At 37.5% G+C, this 16,704-nt stretch overlaps 2 protein-coding genes across 2 annotated transcripts; both read right to left on the bottom strand.

Moving 5' to 3' along the window:
• Window positions 1–12,430: 12,430 nt before the first annotated feature.
• LOC107433874 (uncharacterized) lies at window positions 12,431–13,970 on the bottom strand. Its single transcript, XM_060816736.1, has 4 exons — window positions 13,794–13,970; window positions 13,534–13,719; window positions 13,429–13,443; window positions 12,431–12,844 (listed from the first exon to the last, which is right to left on the bottom strand). Exons 1-4 carry the CDS (start codon window positions 13,968–13,970, stop codon window positions 12,431–12,433), a joined length of 792 nt encoding a protein of 263 aa, XP_060672719.1.
• An 813-nt stretch (window positions 13,971–14,783) lies between these two features.
• Window positions 14,784–16,309, bottom strand: LOC132803530 (uncharacterized). Its single transcript, XM_060816737.1, has 4 exons — window positions 16,199–16,309; window positions 15,902–16,099; window positions 15,132–15,221; window positions 14,784–15,056 (listed from the first exon to the last, which is right to left on the bottom strand). The coding sequence occupies exons 1-4, from the start codon at window positions 16,307–16,309 to the stop codon at window positions 14,784–14,786; spliced, it is 672 nt and encodes a 223-aa protein (XP_060672720.1).
• Window positions 16,310–16,704: the final 395 nt, after the last annotated feature.

The raw sequence follows: 16,704 nt of genomic DNA on the forward strand, positions 1-16,704 counted from the left end.
TTGTATGACTTATTGATGGAATGTTGTCGGTTGGCATAATATAGGTTGTAGGAAATTTATTGACCAAAAATTTTAACCAAATTAACTCCCCCTAATCTTTAATGTAATGTTTGAGACACATTAAACGAAGGGTTATAGTCGTCTCTTTATGCCAAGCTTTTATTGGTCACCTTCATTCTAATTATTAAATAATAATTAATGAAGCGAATTTATGATATTTTTTAAAGTCCAGTTTGGAATAATTTTTATTTTATTATTTTATACATATGTCTATATATATATATATAGATACAGATATTGACACTGATATATCTTAAACTATACATAATTTGATATTTTGCATTTTGACTTTGTTTTTGGTATTGTCCATCCTGAACTATACTTTTTCTTTACACTTGCATCCTTCTTTTTTTTAAAAAAAAAAAATTTAACAGACTTGTCACATACTTGGTACAAGGGACAAAAAATGATGGTGTAAGTGTAATTTTGCATAAATCAAGTGCAAAATGCAAAAAATTTTAAATAAAAATTATTAAAAAATCAATAAACCTTTTTTACTAGTGAGAATTATTATGTTTTTAATAAATTAGAAATGTTTTAAAGGAATGCAATTGTAGTCTTTGAAAATATAAAAAAACAACAACATGTAAATATTATAGAGATTCAAAAAAAAAAAACTTATAAAAAAAAGTAATAAAGTATTTATAAAGTCTAAAATAAAACTTTGAAAGATTATTTTTATAAAATATGTTATTTTATTTATCACACATATTATTTTATATTTATTTTATTATTTGTTAAAAAATGCTTTTAAGATTTTCTAATATGTAATTTTCTTTATAAAATTATACTCCCCCCCCCCCCCCCCCAATGGAGTAGTCTTATGCTATCCAAGGACCCAGTCAAGTCTTTCAGCTGCTGACCAAGCTCCATGCCTAGCTCCTTGCCCAGCCTTTTGCCTAGCCTCTTGCCCAGTTCCATGCCCTCTCACGGAATCGCCACATGCTGTCCAAGTGCCGAGTCAAGTCTTTCAGCCCCTGGCCTAACTCTTTGCCCAACCCCTGACCCAGGACCTTGACTAGCCTTTTACCCAACCTCTTGCACATCTCCTGACCCATATTGTGGATCATCTGCTGGTTGGTTTTGAGGCACTTCAACCAAAATTTACAGCAATTGACCTTCATTTGATGACATTTGACTTAGTATTGCTATTGTTGCCAGATGTATTTTATTGCGTTGTTTCTCCAACATCGCACATGTTTAAAATATGAGTAGTCTTGACAGCCGCATGCCTAATGATCTTCAATGATAGAATAAACAAATAAATAAATAAAAAGGAAATTAAATGAGATGAAAATACTAACTTGTGGATGTATGAGAGACTCTTGCTCGTCGACCAGTTCAAGGATTCTTTGAAATAATCTAAGTCCTCGTTCTGTGACTGTGACCGGATTTTCAAAAGGGTTTGGACATGTAATAGTGTTTGCCTCATTGTTTTATTCTAAGGGACTGCAAAACACACGAATAAAATAAAATATAAAAAATTATTCGATTTCTAGAGCACCCCGCCACATATAATATGCTTAAACATAATATATATATATATATATATATATATTAAACAACATGGAAAAGGTAAATGAAACAGATAAGATCAAAGATTTCAGTACACGGAGCATACAAGAACTAGTCAATAAAGATTTAGACAGTCCATTTCTAAGAAACTTTGTAATAATGCACAAGAATCAATAAGATAATTTTAGCCCAAAAAAAAAAGAATAAATGGGATAAAAAAACCCAAACAGGCAGTTACAGTCTTTTGAAAGAGAATCCAAAAGAAAACTAGCAACAGAGCAGAATAAATAGGGATAGAATAGAACAGGTTAAAAAGGTCCGAACTAAAATAGAATATAATCTGATATATGCTTTTATTTTCATCACTTATTTTTGTTAAGCAAAACCTACGTTATAAATCTTTCCATGAAATCATTCATTATTGAAAATTAATTAATGGAACATTTATTCCTGTATTTTACTTGATTTTAGTTGTTTCTGTTTTGATAAATAATATAACAGCTCCAAGTCAATCCCAAAACTGGACATTTTGTACGAGTAACATTTCAAGCTATAGTTGATCCATCAGAGATTCATTTAGCAGCAACAATGATGCAATTTGTTGTTTAGCTTCCATCCATGCATTATTGTATTCCCCCAGAATTTTTTGTAAGTGATTATGAACTTCAATTGTAATTTGAAATATCTGTCACAACAAATTAAAAAAAAAATTACAAAATAAATTAATAAAATAAAGTAAAAAAATGAAATAATAACATAATTTACATTTTTACTAACCGGTTTAAGCAGGTCCGGCAGTTGTGTAGCAAGAATCACATCAAAAATCTGATTTACACTTTGCACGGCATCATCACAATATATAGTCATCTGATTATAATTCGCCTGATGCTATCCAAGCGCACACTCAAGTCCTACAGCCCTTGGCCCACCTCCTTACCCTGCCCTTCGCCCAGCTTTTTGTCCAGCTCCATAGCTAGCTCCATACCCAGCCCTTTGCCTAACCTCAGGCCCAGCTTTTTGCCCAGCTCCATGCCCCTCCCACGTAATTGCTTAATGTTGTCCAAGCACTCATTCAAATCTTTAAGCCCCTAGCCAATGCCCAGCTCCTTGCCCAACCCCTGGCCCAACTACACCATGCCCCCCCCCCCCCCCCCTCCCCTCCAAAACAGAATAGCTTCATGCTGTCCAAGGGCCTAGTCAAGTTCTTCAACCCCTGGCCAAGCTCCTCCCCTAGCTCTTTGCCCAACCCTTAGCCTAGCTTTTTGGCCAGCTCCATGCTAGCTCCATGCCCCTCCCACGAAATTGCCTCATGCTGTCTAAGCATCCAATCAAGTCCTTCAACCCCTAGCTTAGTTCCTTGCCCAACCTCTTGCACATCTCCAGGCCAATGTCCTGGATCATCTGCTGGTTGATTCTGAGGCAGTCCAACCAAAATTTACAGCAATCGACCTTTATTTGATGACATATGACTCAGCATTGCTATTGTTGCCTGATGTATTTTATTGCGTTGTTTTGCTTTCTCCAACATCGTGCACATGTTTAAAATATAAGTAGCCCTGAAAACCGCATATCCAATGATCTGCAACGATAGAATAAATAAGTAAAAATAAATAAATAAACATAAAGAAAATTAAATGAGATGAAAATACTAGCTTGTGGATGTATGGAAGGCTCTTGCTCGTTGACCAGTTCCATGATTTTTTGAAATAATCCAAGTCCTCGGTCTGCGACTGTGACCAGATTTTCAAAAGGATTTGGACCCATAATAATGCTTTGACTCATTGTTTTATTCTAAGGGACTGCAAAACACACGAATAAAATAAAATAAAATAAATTATTCGATTTCTAGAGCACCCCGCCACATATAATATGCTCAAATGTCAAACATATATATATATATATATATATTAAACAACATGGAAAAGGTAAATGAAACGAGTAAGATCAAAGATTTCAGTACACGGGGCATACAAGAACCAGTCAATAAAGATTTAGAATGCCCATGTCTAAGAAATTGTGTAAGAATGCACAAGAATCAATAGGATAATTTCAGAAAAAAAAAATAGGATAAAAAAAATCAAACAGGCAGTTACAATCTTTTGAAAGAGAATCCAAAAGAAAACTAGCAACAGAGCAGAATAAACAGGGAATAGAATAGAAAAGGGTAAAAAGGTCCAGACTAAAACAGAATATAATCTGATATATGCTTTTATTTTCATAACTCATTTTCGTTAAGCAAAGCCTACGTTATAAATCTATCCATGAAATCATTCATTATTGAAAATTAATTAATGAAACATTTATTCCTGTATGTTACTTGATCTTAGTTGTTTTTATTTTGATAACTAATATAACAATTCCAAGTCAATCTCAAAACTGGACATTTTGTGCAAGTAACATTTCAAGCTGTAGTTGATCCATCAGAGTTTCATTAAATAGCAACAATAATGCAATTTGTTGTTCAGCTTCTGTCCATGTATTATTGTATTCCCTCAGAATTTTTTGCAACTGGTTATAAACTTCAATTGTAATTTTAAATATCTATCACAATAAATTAAAAAAAAATTACATAATAAATTAACAAAATAAATTAAAAAATAAAATAATAACATAATTGACATTTTTACTAATCGGTTCAAGCAGGTTCGACAGTTATGTAGCAAGAATCACATCCAAAATCTGATTTATTCTATGCACGGCATCATCATGACATATAGTCATCTGATTATAATTCGCCTCATGCTGTCCAAGCGCACAGTCAAGTCCTATATCTCCTGGCCTAGCTCCTTGCCCAGCACCTCACCCAGCCTCTTGCCCAGCTCCTTCCCTAGCTCCATCGCTAGCTCCATGCCCAGTCCTTGGCCCAGCCTCTTGTCTAGCTCTTTGTCCAGCTCCATGGCCAGCTCCATGCCCCTCCTACATAATTGCCTCATGCTGTCCAAGCGCCCAGTCAAATCCTTCAGCCCCTAGCCAATACCCAGCTCCTTGCCCAACCCCTGGCCCAACCTCTGGCCCAACCTCTTACCCAGCACAATGCACCCCCCCACCACACGGAATAGCCTCATGCTATCCAAGGGACCAGTCAAGTCCTTCAACCCCTGACCAAGCTCCTCGCCCAGTTCCTTGACCAACCCCTGGCCTAGCTTTTTGTCCAGCTCCAGGGCCAGCTCCATGCCCCTCCCACGGAATCGCCTCATGCTATCCAAGCACTCCATCAAGTCCTTCAGCCCCTGACCCAGCTCCTTGCCCAGCTCCTTGACCAGCCTCCTGCCCAACCTCTTGCACATCTCCTGGCCGATGTCTTGGATCATCTACTAGTTGGTTCTGAGGTAGTTCATTCAAAATTTGCAGCAATCGACGTTTATTTGATGACATTCGACTCAGCATTGCTATTGTTGCCTGATGTATTTTATTACGTTGTTCCGTGTTGTCCAACATCGTGCACATGTTTAAAATATAAGTAGCCCCTATAGCCGCATGTCCAATGATCTGCAATGATAGAATAAACAAATAAAAAAAATACATAAATAAACAAAAAAGAAATTAAATGAGATGAAAATACTAACTTGTGGATGCATGAGAGGCTCTTGCTTGTTAACCAGTTCAATGATTTTTTGAAATAATCCAAATTCTCGGTCTGCGACTGTGACCGGATTTCCAAAAGGGTTTGGACCCGTAATAGTGCTTTGACTCATTGTTTTATTCTAAGGGACTGCAAAACACACGACTAAAATAAAATATAAAAAATTATTCGACTTCTAGAGCATCCCGCCACATATAATATGCTCAAACGTAAAAATATATATATATATATATATACATATTAAACAACATGGAAAAGGAAAATGAAATGGGTAAGATCAAAGATTTCAGTACACGGGGCATATAAGAACCAGTCAATAAAGATTTAGAAAGTCCATTTATAAGAAATTGTGTAAGAATGCATAAGAATCAATAGGATAATTTCAGCCCAAAAAAAAAAAGGATAAATAGGATAAAAAAAATCCAAACAAGCAGTTAAAGTCTTTTGAAAGAGAATCCAAAAGAAAACTAGAACCAGAGTAGAACAAATAGGGAATAGAATAAAGAAGGATAAAAAGGTCCGAATCAAAATAGAATATAATCTGATATATTTATTTTCATAACTAATTTTTTTTTTTAAGCAAAACTTACATTATAAATCTTTCCATGAAATCATTTATTATTGAAAATTAACTAGTGGAACATTTATTCCTGTATTTTACTTTATCTTAGTTGTTTCTGTTTTGATAATTAATATAACAGTTCCAAGTCAATCTCAAAACTGTAAATTTTGTGCGAGTAACATTTCAAGCTGTAGTTGATCCATCAGAGTTTCATTCAGCAGGAACAATGATGCAATTTGTTGTTCAACTTCCGTCCATGCATTATTGTATTCCCCCATAATTTTTTGCAAGTGGTTATAAACTTGAATTGTAGTTTGAAATATCTGTCACAATAAACTTAAAAAAAATTACAAAATAAAGTAAAAAATGAAATAATAACATCATTGACATTTTTACTAATCGGTTCAAGCAGGTCCGGCAGTTATGTAGTAAGAATCACATCCAAAATTTGATTTATTCTTCGCATGGCATCCTCACGACATATAGTCATTTGATTATAATTCGCCTCATTCTGTCCAAGCGCACAGTCAAGTCCTACATCCCCTGGCTCAGATCTTTACCTAGCCCCTCGCATAGCCTCTAGCCCAGCTCCTTCCCTAGCTCCATGGCTAGCTCCATGCCTAACCCCTGGCCCAGCCTCTTGCCCAGCTCTTTGCCCAGCTCCATGCCCCTCCCACGGAATCGCCTCATGCTGTCTAAGTGCCTAGTCAAATCCTTCAGCCCCTACCCAATGCCTAGCTCCTTGCCCAACCTCTTACCCAGCATAATGCCCTCCTCCCTCCCATAGAATAGCCTCATGCTGTACAAGGGCCCAGTCAAGTTCTTCAGCCCCTGGTAAACCTTCTCGCCCAGCTCCTTGTCCAACCCCTGTCGTAGCCTTTTGCCTAGCTCCATGCCCCTCCTACGGAATCGTCTCAAGTTGTCCAAGCACCCAATCAAGTCTTTCAGCCCTGGCCCAGCTTTTTGCCCAGTCCCAGGCCCAGCTTCTTGACCAGCCTGTTTCCCAACCTCTTGCACATTTTCTGGCCAATGTGCTGGATCATCTGCTGGTTGGTTCTGAGGCAGTCCAGCCAAAATTTGTAGCAATTGATCTTCTTTTGATGACATTTGACTCAGCATTGCTATTGTTACCTGATGTATTTTATTGCGTTGTTTCGCTTTCTCCAACATCATGCACATGTTTAAAATATGAGTAGCCCCGACATCCGCATGCCCAATGATCTGTAACGATAGAATAAACAAATAAAAAATAAATAAACAAATAAAAAGGAAATTAAATGAGATGAAAATACTAACTTGTGGATGTATGAGAGCCTTTTGCTCGTTGACCAGTTCAACGATTTTTCGAAATAATCCAAGTCCTCAATTTGCGACTGTGACCGGATTTTCAAAAGGGTTTGGAGTAGTAATATTGCTTTGACTCATTGTTTTATTTTAACAGACTGCAAAACACACGACTAAAATAAAATATAAAAAATTATTTGATTTCTAGAGTACCCTGCCACATATAATATGCTCAAACTGCACAGGACATACATGAATCAGCCAATAAAGATTTAGAAAGTCAATTTCCAAGAAACTATATAATAATGCAAAAGAATCAATAGGATAATTTCAGCCCAAAAAAAAAAAAGAATAAATAGGATCAAAAAACCCAAACAGGCACTTACAGTCCTTTGAAAGGAATCCAAAAGAAAACTAGAACCAGAGCAGAACAAACAGAGAATAGAATAAAAAAGGGTAAAAAGGTCCGAATCAAAATAGAATATAATCTGATATATGCTTTTATTTTCATAACTAATTTTTGTTAAGCAAAACCTACCTTATAAATCTTTCCATGAAATCCTTTATTATTGAAAATTAATTAGTGGAACATTTATTCCTATATTTTACCTGATCTTAGTTGTTTCTGTTTTGATAATTAATATAACAGTTCCAAGTCAATCTCAAAAGTGGACATTTTGTGCGAGTAACATTTCAAGCTGTAGTTGATTCATCAGAGTTTCATTCAGCAGCAATAATGATGCAATTTGTTGTTCAGCTTCCGTCCATGCATTATTGTATTCCCCCAGAATTTTTTGCAAGTGGTTATGAACTTGAATTGTAATTTGAAATATGTGTTACAACAAATTAAGAAAAAAATTACAAAATAAATTAAGAAAACAAAGTAAAAAATGAAATAATAACATAATTGATATTTTTACTAACCGGATCAAGCAGGTCCGACAGTTATGTAGCAAGAATCACATCCAAAATCTGATTTATTCTTTGCATGGCATCGTCACGACATATCGTCATCTGATTATAGTTTGCCTCGTATTGTTCAAGCGCACAGTCAAGTCCTACAGCTCCTTGCCCAACCCCTCGCCTAGCCTCTGGCCCAGCTCCTTCCCTAGCTCTATGGCTAGCTCCATGCCTAGCCTCCGGCCCAGCTTCTTGTGCAGCTCTTTGTCCAGCTCCATGCCCCTCCCACAGAATCGCCTCATGCTGTCAAAGTGCCTAGTCAAATCCTTAAGCCCCTACCCAATGCCCAGCTCCCTGTCCAACCTCTTAACCAGCAAAATGCCCCCCTCGCCACAATGGAATAGCCTCATGCTGTACAAGGGTCTAGTCAAGTTCTTCAGCCAGTCAAGTTTTTAAGCCCCTGGTCAAGCTTCTCTCCCAGCTTCTTGTCCAGCCCCTGGCTTAGCCTTTGCCCAGCTCCATACCCCTCCTACAGAATCACCTCAAGCTGTCCAAGCACCCAGTCAAGTCTTTCAGTCCTGGCCTAGCTTTTTGTCCTGTCCCAGGCCCAGCTTCTTGACCAGCCTTTTTCCCAACCTCTTGCACATCTCCTGGCCCAGCCTCTGTCCCAGCTTCATGGCCAGCTCCATGCCCCTCCCATGGAATTGCCTCATGCTGTCCAAGCACCCAGTCAAGTCCTTCAACCCCTGGCCCAACTCGTTGCCTAGTCCTTGGCCAGCCTTTTAGTAAACCTCTTGCACATCTCCTGACCAATGCATCAGATCATCTGCTGGTTGGTTCTGAGGTAGTCCAGCCAAAATTTGCAGCAATCGACCTTCTTTTGATGACATTTGACTCAGCATTGCTATTGTTACCTGATGTATTTTATTGTGTTGTTTCGCTTTCTCCAACATCGTGCACATGTTTAAAATACGAGTAGCCCCGACAACTGCACGCTCAATGATTTGTAACGATATAATAAACAAATAAAATAGGATAAAAAAACCCAAATAGGCATTTACAATCCTTTGAAAGGAATCCATAAGAAAACTAGCAACAGAGCAGAAAAAAAGGGGAATAGAATAGAAAAGGGCAAAAAGATCTGGACAAAAGTAGAATATAATCTGATATATGCTTTTATTTTCATAACTCATTTTTGTAAAGAAGAACTAGCATTATAAATCTTTCCATGAAACCATTTATTATTGAAAATTAATTAGTGGAACATTTATTCCTGTATTTTACTTGATCTTAGTTGTTTCTGTTCTGATAATTAATATAACAGTTCCAAGTCAATCTCAAAACTGGGCATTTTTTAGAGTAACATTTCAAGATGTAGTTAATCCATCAGAGTTTCATTCAGCAGCAATAATGATGTAATTTGTTGTTCAGCTTCCGTCCACGCATTATGGCATTCCGCCAGAATTTTTTGCAAGTGGTTATGAACTTGAATTGTAATTTGAAATATCTATTACAATAAATTAAAAAAAATTACAAAATAAATTAAGAAAAAAAAGTAAAAAATGAAATAATAACATAATTGACATTTTTACTAACCGGATCAAGCAGCTCCGACAGTTATGTAGCAAGAATCACATCCAAAATCTTATTCTTTACATGGCATAGTCACCACATATCGTCATCTGATTATAATTCGGCTCATGCTGTCCAAGCGCACAGTCAAGTTCTACTGTCCCTAGCCCAGCTCCTTGCCCAGCCCCTCGTCCAGCATCTTGCCCAGCTCCTTCTCTAGCTTCATGACGAGCTCCATGTCCAGCCCCTTGCCCAGCACCTGGCTCAGCCTCTGTCCCAGCTCCATGGCCAACTCCATGCCCCTCCCACAGAATTGCCTCATGCTGTCCAAGCACCCAGTCAAGTCCTTCAACCCCTGACCCAACTCGTTGTCCAGTCCTTGGCCCAGCTCCTTGACCAGCCTCTTGCCAAACCTCTTACACATCTCCTGACCGTTGTGCTGGTTCATCTGCTGGTTGGTTCTGAGGCAGTCCAGCCAAAATTTGCAGCAATCGACCTTCTTTTGATGACACTGGACTCAGCATCGCTATTGTTGGCTGCTATATTTTATTGCGTTGTTTCGCTTTCTCCAACATCGTGCACATGTTTAAAATATGAGTAGCATCGACAATTGCATGCCCAATGATCTGTAACGATAGAATAAACAAATAAAAATAAATAAATAAACAAAAAGAAAATTAAATGAGATGAAAATACTAACTTGTGGATGTATGAGAGGCTCTTGCTCGTTGACCAGTTCAACGATTTTTTGAAATAATCCAAGTCCTCAGTCTGCGACTGTGACCGGATTTCCAAAAGGGTTTGGACCCATAATAGTGCTTTGACTCATTCTTTTATTCTAAGGGACTGCAAAACGCACGACTAAATAAAATATAAAAAATTATTCGATTTCTAGAGTACCCTGCCACATATAATATGCTCAAGCTGTACAGGATATACAAGAACCAGCCAATAAAGATTTAGAAAGTCAATTTCTAAGAAACTATGTAAAAATGCACAAGAATCAATAGGATAATTTCAGCCCAAAAAAAAAAAGAATAAATAGGATAAAAAATCCCAAGCAGGCGTTTAGAGTCTTTTGGAAGAGAATCCAAAAGAAAACAAGCAACAGAGCAGAAAAGACGGGGAATAGAATAGAAAAGGGTAAAAAGCTCTGGACAAAAATAGAATATAATCTGACATATGCATTTATTTTCATAACTCATTTTTGTTAAGTAAAACTAACGTTATAAATCTTTCCATGAAATCATTTATTATTGAAAATTAATTAGTGGAACATTTATTTCTGCATTTTACTTGATCTTAGTTGTTTTTGTTCTGATAATTAATATAGCAGTTTCAAGTCAATCTCAAAACTAGACATTTTGTGCGAGTAGCATTTTAAGATGTAGTTAATCCATCAGAGTTTCATTCAGCAGCAATAATGATGAAATTTGTTGTTCAGCTTCCGTCCATGCATTATTGTATTCCTCCAGAATTTTTTGCAAGTAGTTATAAACTTGAATTATAATTTGAAATATCTGTTACAACAAATTAAAAAAAAATTACAAAATAAATTAAGAAAACAAAGTAAAAAATGAAATAATATAATAATTGATATTTTTACTAACCGGATCAAGTAGGTCTGACAGTTATGTAGCAAGAATCACATCCAAAACCCGATTTATTCTTTGCATGGTATAGTCACGACATATTGTCATCTGATTGTAATTCGCCTCATGCTGTCCAAACGCACAGTCAAGTCCTACAGCCCCTAGCCCAGCTCCTTGCCGAACCCCTCGTCCAACATCTTGCCTAGCTCCTTCTCTAGCTCCATGCCGAGCTCCATGCCCAGCCCCTTGCCCACTTCCTGGTCCAGCCTCTGTCCCAGCTTCATGGCCAGCTCCATGCCCCTCTAACGGAATTGCCTCATGCTGTCCAAGCACCCAGTCAAGTCCTTCAACCCCTGGCCCAACTTGTTGCCTAGTCCTTGGCCCAGCTCCTTGACCAGCATTTTGGCAAACCTCTTGCACATCTCCTGACCAATGCACTGGATCATCTGCTGGTTGGTTCTGAGGTAGTCCAGCCAAAATTTACAGTAATCGACCTTCTTTTGATGACAGTTGACTCAGCATTACTATTGTTGCCTGATGTATTTTATTGCGTTGTTTCGCTTTATCCAACATCGTGCACATGTTTAAAATACGAGTAGCCCAGACAACCGCATGCTCAATGATCTGTAATGATATAATAAACAAATAAAATAGGATAAAAAACCCAAATAGGCATTTACAGTCCTTTCAAAGGAATCTATAAGAAAACTAGCAACAGAGCAGAAAAAAACGGGGAATAGAATAGAAAAGGATAAAAAGATCTGGACAAAAGTAGAATATAATCTGATATATGCTTTTATTTTCATAACTCATTTTTGTAAAGAATAACTAGCGTTATAAATCTTTCCATGAAACCATTTATTATTGAAAATTAATTAGTGGAACATTTATTCCTGTATTTTACTTGATCTTAGTTGTTTCGATTCTGATAATTAATATAGCAGTTCCTGGTCAATCTCAAAACTGGACATTTTGTGCGTGTAACATTTCAAGATGTAGTTAATCCATTAGAGTTTCATTCAGCAGCAATAACGATGCAATTTGTTGTTCAGCTTCCGTTCATGCATTATTGTATTTCCCCAGAATTTTTTGCAAGTGGTTATAAACTTGAATTGTAATTTGAAATATCTGGTACAACAAATTAAAGAAAAAATTACAAACTAAATTAAGAAAACAAAGTAAAAAATGAAATAATAATATAATTGACATTTTTCCTAACCGGATCAAGTAGGTCCGACAGTTACGTAGTTAGAATCACATCCAAAATCCGATTTATTCTTTGCATGGCATCGTCACGACATGTCGTCATCTGATTATAGTTTGCCTCATGCTGTTTAAGCGCACAGTCAAGTCCTACAGCCCCTAGCCCAGCTCCTTGCCCAGCCCCTCGCCAAGATCTTGCCCAGCTCCTTCTCTAGCTCCATGTAGAGCTCCATGCCCAGCCCCTTGCCCAGTTCCTTGCCCAGCCTCTAGCCCAGCTCTACAGCTAGCTCCATGCCTCTCCCACGGAATTGCCTCATGTCGTTCAAGCACCCAGTCAAGTCCTTCAACCCTTGGCCCAACTCGTTGCACATCTCCTGGCCAATGTGCTAGACCATCTTCTGGTTGGTTCTTAGGCAGTCCAGCCAAAATTTGCAGCAATCGACCTTCTTTTGATGACATTTTACTCAGCATTGCTATTGTTGCCTGATTTGTTTTCTTGCATTGTTTCGCTTTCTCCAACATCGTGCACATGTTTAAAATATGAGTAGCCCCGACAACCACATCCTCAATGATCTGTAAAGATAGAATAAATAAATAAAATAGGATAAAAAAACCCAAAACAGGAATTTACAGTCATTTGAAAGGAATCCAAAAGAAAACTAGCAACAGAGCAGAAAAAAACGGGGAATAGAATAGAAAAGGGTAAAATGATCTGGACAAAAGTAGAATATAATCTGATATATGCTTTTATTTTCATAACTCATTTTTGTAAAGAAAAACTAGCATTATAAACCATTCATTATTGAAAATTAATTAGTGGAACATTTATTCCTGTATTTTACTTGATCTTAGTTGTTTCTGTTATGATAATTAATATAACAGTTCCAAGTCAATTTCAAAACTGGACATTTTATGCGAATAACATTTCAAGATGTAGTTAATCCATCAGAATTTCATTCAGCAGCAATAATGATACAATTTATTGTTCAGCTTCCGTCCATACATTATTGTATTCCCCCAGAATATTTAGCAAGTGGTTATGAACTTGAACTGTAATTTGAAATATCCGTTGCAACAAATTAAAAAACAAATTACAAAATAAATTAAGAAAACAAGGTAAAAAATGAAATAATAACATAATTAACATTTTTACTAACCGGATCAAGCAGGTCCTACAGTTATGTTGCAAGAATCACATCCAAAATCTGATTTATTCTTTACATGGCATAGTCACGACATATCATCATCTGATTATAATTTGCCTCATGCTGTCCAAGCGCACAGTCAAGTCCTACAGCCCCTAACCCAGCTCCTTGCCCAGCCCCTTGCCCAGCATTTTGCCCAGTTCCATCTCTAGCTCCATGCCGAGCACCTTGCCCAACTCCTGGCCCAACCTCTGTCCCAGCTCCATTTCCAGCTCCATGCCCTTCCCACGGAATTGCCTCATGCTGTCCAATCACCCAGTCAAGTCCTTCAACCCCTGGCCCAACTCGTTGCCTAGTCCTTGGCCCAGCTCATCGACCAGCCTCTTGCCAAACCTCTTGCAGATCTTCTGACCAATGTGCTGGATCATCTTTTGGTTGGTTCCAGGCAGTCCAGCCAAAATTTGCAGCAATCGACCTTCTTCTGATGACATTTGCCTCAGCATTGCTATTGTTGCCTGATGTATTTTATTGCGTTGTTTCGCTTTCTCCAACATCGTGCACATGTTTAAAATATGAGTAGCCCCGACAACCGCATCCCCAATGATCTGTAACGATAGAATAAGCAAATAAAATAGGATAAAAAAACCCAAACAGGCGTTTACAGTCATTTGAAAGGAATCCGAAGGAAAACTAGCAACAGAGCAGAACAAAACGAGGAATAGAACAGAAAAGGGTAAAATGATCTGGACAAAAGTAGAATATAATCTGATATATGCTTTTATTTTCATAACTCATTTTTGTAAAGAAAAACTAGCATTATAAATCTTTCCATGAAACCATTTATTATTGAAAATTAATTAGTGGAACATTTATTCCCGTATTTTACTTGATCATAGTTGTTTCGGTTACGATAATTAATATAACAGTTCCAAGTCAATTTCAAAATTGGACATTTTGTGCGAGTAACATTTCAAGATGTAGTTAATCCATTAGAGTTTCATTCAGCAGCAATAATGATGAAATTTGTTGTTCAGCTTCCGTCCATGCATTATTGTATTCCCCTAGAATTTTTTGCAAGTGGTTATGAACTTGAATTGTAATTTGAAATATCTGTTACAACAAATTAAAAAAAAATTCCAAAATAAATTAAGAAAACAAAGTAAAAAATGAAATAATAACATAATTGATATTTTTTCTAACCGGATCAAGCAGGTCCGACAGTTATGTAGCAAGAATCACATAAAAATCTGATTTATTCTTTGCATGGCATAGTCACAACATATCGTCATCTGATTATAATTCGCCTCATGCTGTCTAAGCGCACAGTCAAGTTCTACAGCCCCTAGCCCAGCTCGTTCCCCAGTCCCTCACCCAGCATCTTGCCCAGCGCCTTCTCTAGTTTCATGCCGAGCTCCATGCCCAGTTTCTTGCCCAGCTCCTGGCCTAGCCTCTGTCCCAGCTCCATGGCCAGCTCCATGCCCCTCCCACGGAATTGCCTCATGCTGTCCAAGCACCCAGTCAAGTCCTTCAACCCCTGGCCCAACTCGTTGCCTAGTCCTTGGCCCAGCTCCTTGACCAGCAATTTGGCAAACCTCTTGCACATCTCCTGACCAATGCGTTGGATCATCTGCTGGTTGGTTCTAAGGCAGTCCAGCCAAAATTTGCAGCAATTGACCTTCTTTTGATGACATTTTACTCAGCATTGCTATTGTTGCCTGATGTATTTTATTGCGTTGTTTCGCTTTCTCCAACATCGTGCACATGTTTAAAATACGAGTAGCCCCGACAACCGCAAGCTCAATGATCTGTAACGATATAATAAACAAATAAAGTAGGATAAAAAAACCAAAACAGGCATTTACAGTCCTTTGAAAGGAATCCATAAGAAAACTAGCAATAGAGCAGAAAAAAATGGGGAATAGAATTGAAAAGGGTAAAAAGATCTGGACAAAAGTAGAATATAATCTGATATATGCTTTTATTTTTATAACTCATTTTTGTAAAGAAGAACTAGCATTATAAATCTTTCCATGAAACCATTTATTATTGAAAATTAATTAGTGGAACATTCATTCCTGTATTTTACTTGATCTTAGTTGTTTATGTTCTGATAATTAATATAACAGTTCCAAGTCAATCTCAAAACTGCGCATTTTTTGACAGTAACATTTCAAGATGTAGTTAATCCATCAGAGTTTCATTCAGCAGCAATAATGATGTAATTTGTTGTTCAGCTTCCGTCCACGCATTATGGTATTCCGCCAGAATTTTTTGCAAGTGATTATGAACTTGAATTGTAATTTGAAATATCTATTACAACAAATTAAAAAAAAAATTTCAAAATAAATTAAGAAAAAAACATAAAAAATGAAATAATAACATAATTTACATTTTTACTAACCGGACCAAGCAGCTCCGACAGTTATGTAGCAAGAATCTCATCCAAAATCTGATTTATTCTTTGCATGGCATCGTCAAGACATACCGCCATCGGATTATAGTTTGCCTTATGCTGTTCATGCGCACAATTAACTCCTACAGCCCCCAGCCCAGCTCCTTGCCCAGCCCCTCGTCCAGCATCTTGCCCAGCTCCTTCTCTAGCTCCATGCCGAGCTCCATGCCCAGCCCCTCGCCCAGTTACTTGCCCAGCCTCTTGCCCAGTTCTAGGGCCAGCTCCATGCCCCTCCCACGGAATTGCCTCATGTCGTCCAAGCACCCAGTCAAGTGCTTCAACCCCTGGCCCAACTCGTCGCCCAGCTCCTTGAACAGCCTCTTGTCAAACCTCTTGCACATCTCCTAACCAATGTGCTAGATCATCTGCTGGTTGGTTCTGAAGCAGTCCAGCCAAAATTTGCAGCAATCGATCTTCTTTTGATGACACTTGACTCAGCATCGCTATTGTTGCCTGATGTATTTTATTGCGTTGTTTTGATTTCTCCAACATCGTGCACCTATTTAAAATATGAGTAGCTTCGACAGCCGCATGCCCAATGATCTGTAATGATAGAATAAACAAATAAAAAATAAATAAATAAACAAAAAGGAAATTACATGAGATGAAAATACTAACTTATAGATGTATGAGAGGCTCTTTCTCATTGACCAATTCAACGATTTTTTGAAATAATCCAAGTCCTCAGCCTGCGACTGTGACCGAATTTCCAAAAGGGTTTGGACCCATAATACTGCTTTGACTTATTGTTTTATTCTAAGGGATTGCCAAACGCACGACCAAATAAAATATAAAAAATTATTCGATTTCTAGAGTACCACGCCACATGTAATATG

The sequence above is a fragment of the Ziziphus jujuba genome, chromosome 4 (genome assembly GCF_031755915.1).
Source record: "Ziziphus jujuba cultivar Dongzao chromosome 4, ASM3175591v1".
NCBI classification, from domain to species: domain Eukaryota; kingdom Viridiplantae; phylum Streptophyta; class Magnoliopsida; order Rosales; family Rhamnaceae; genus Ziziphus; species Ziziphus jujuba.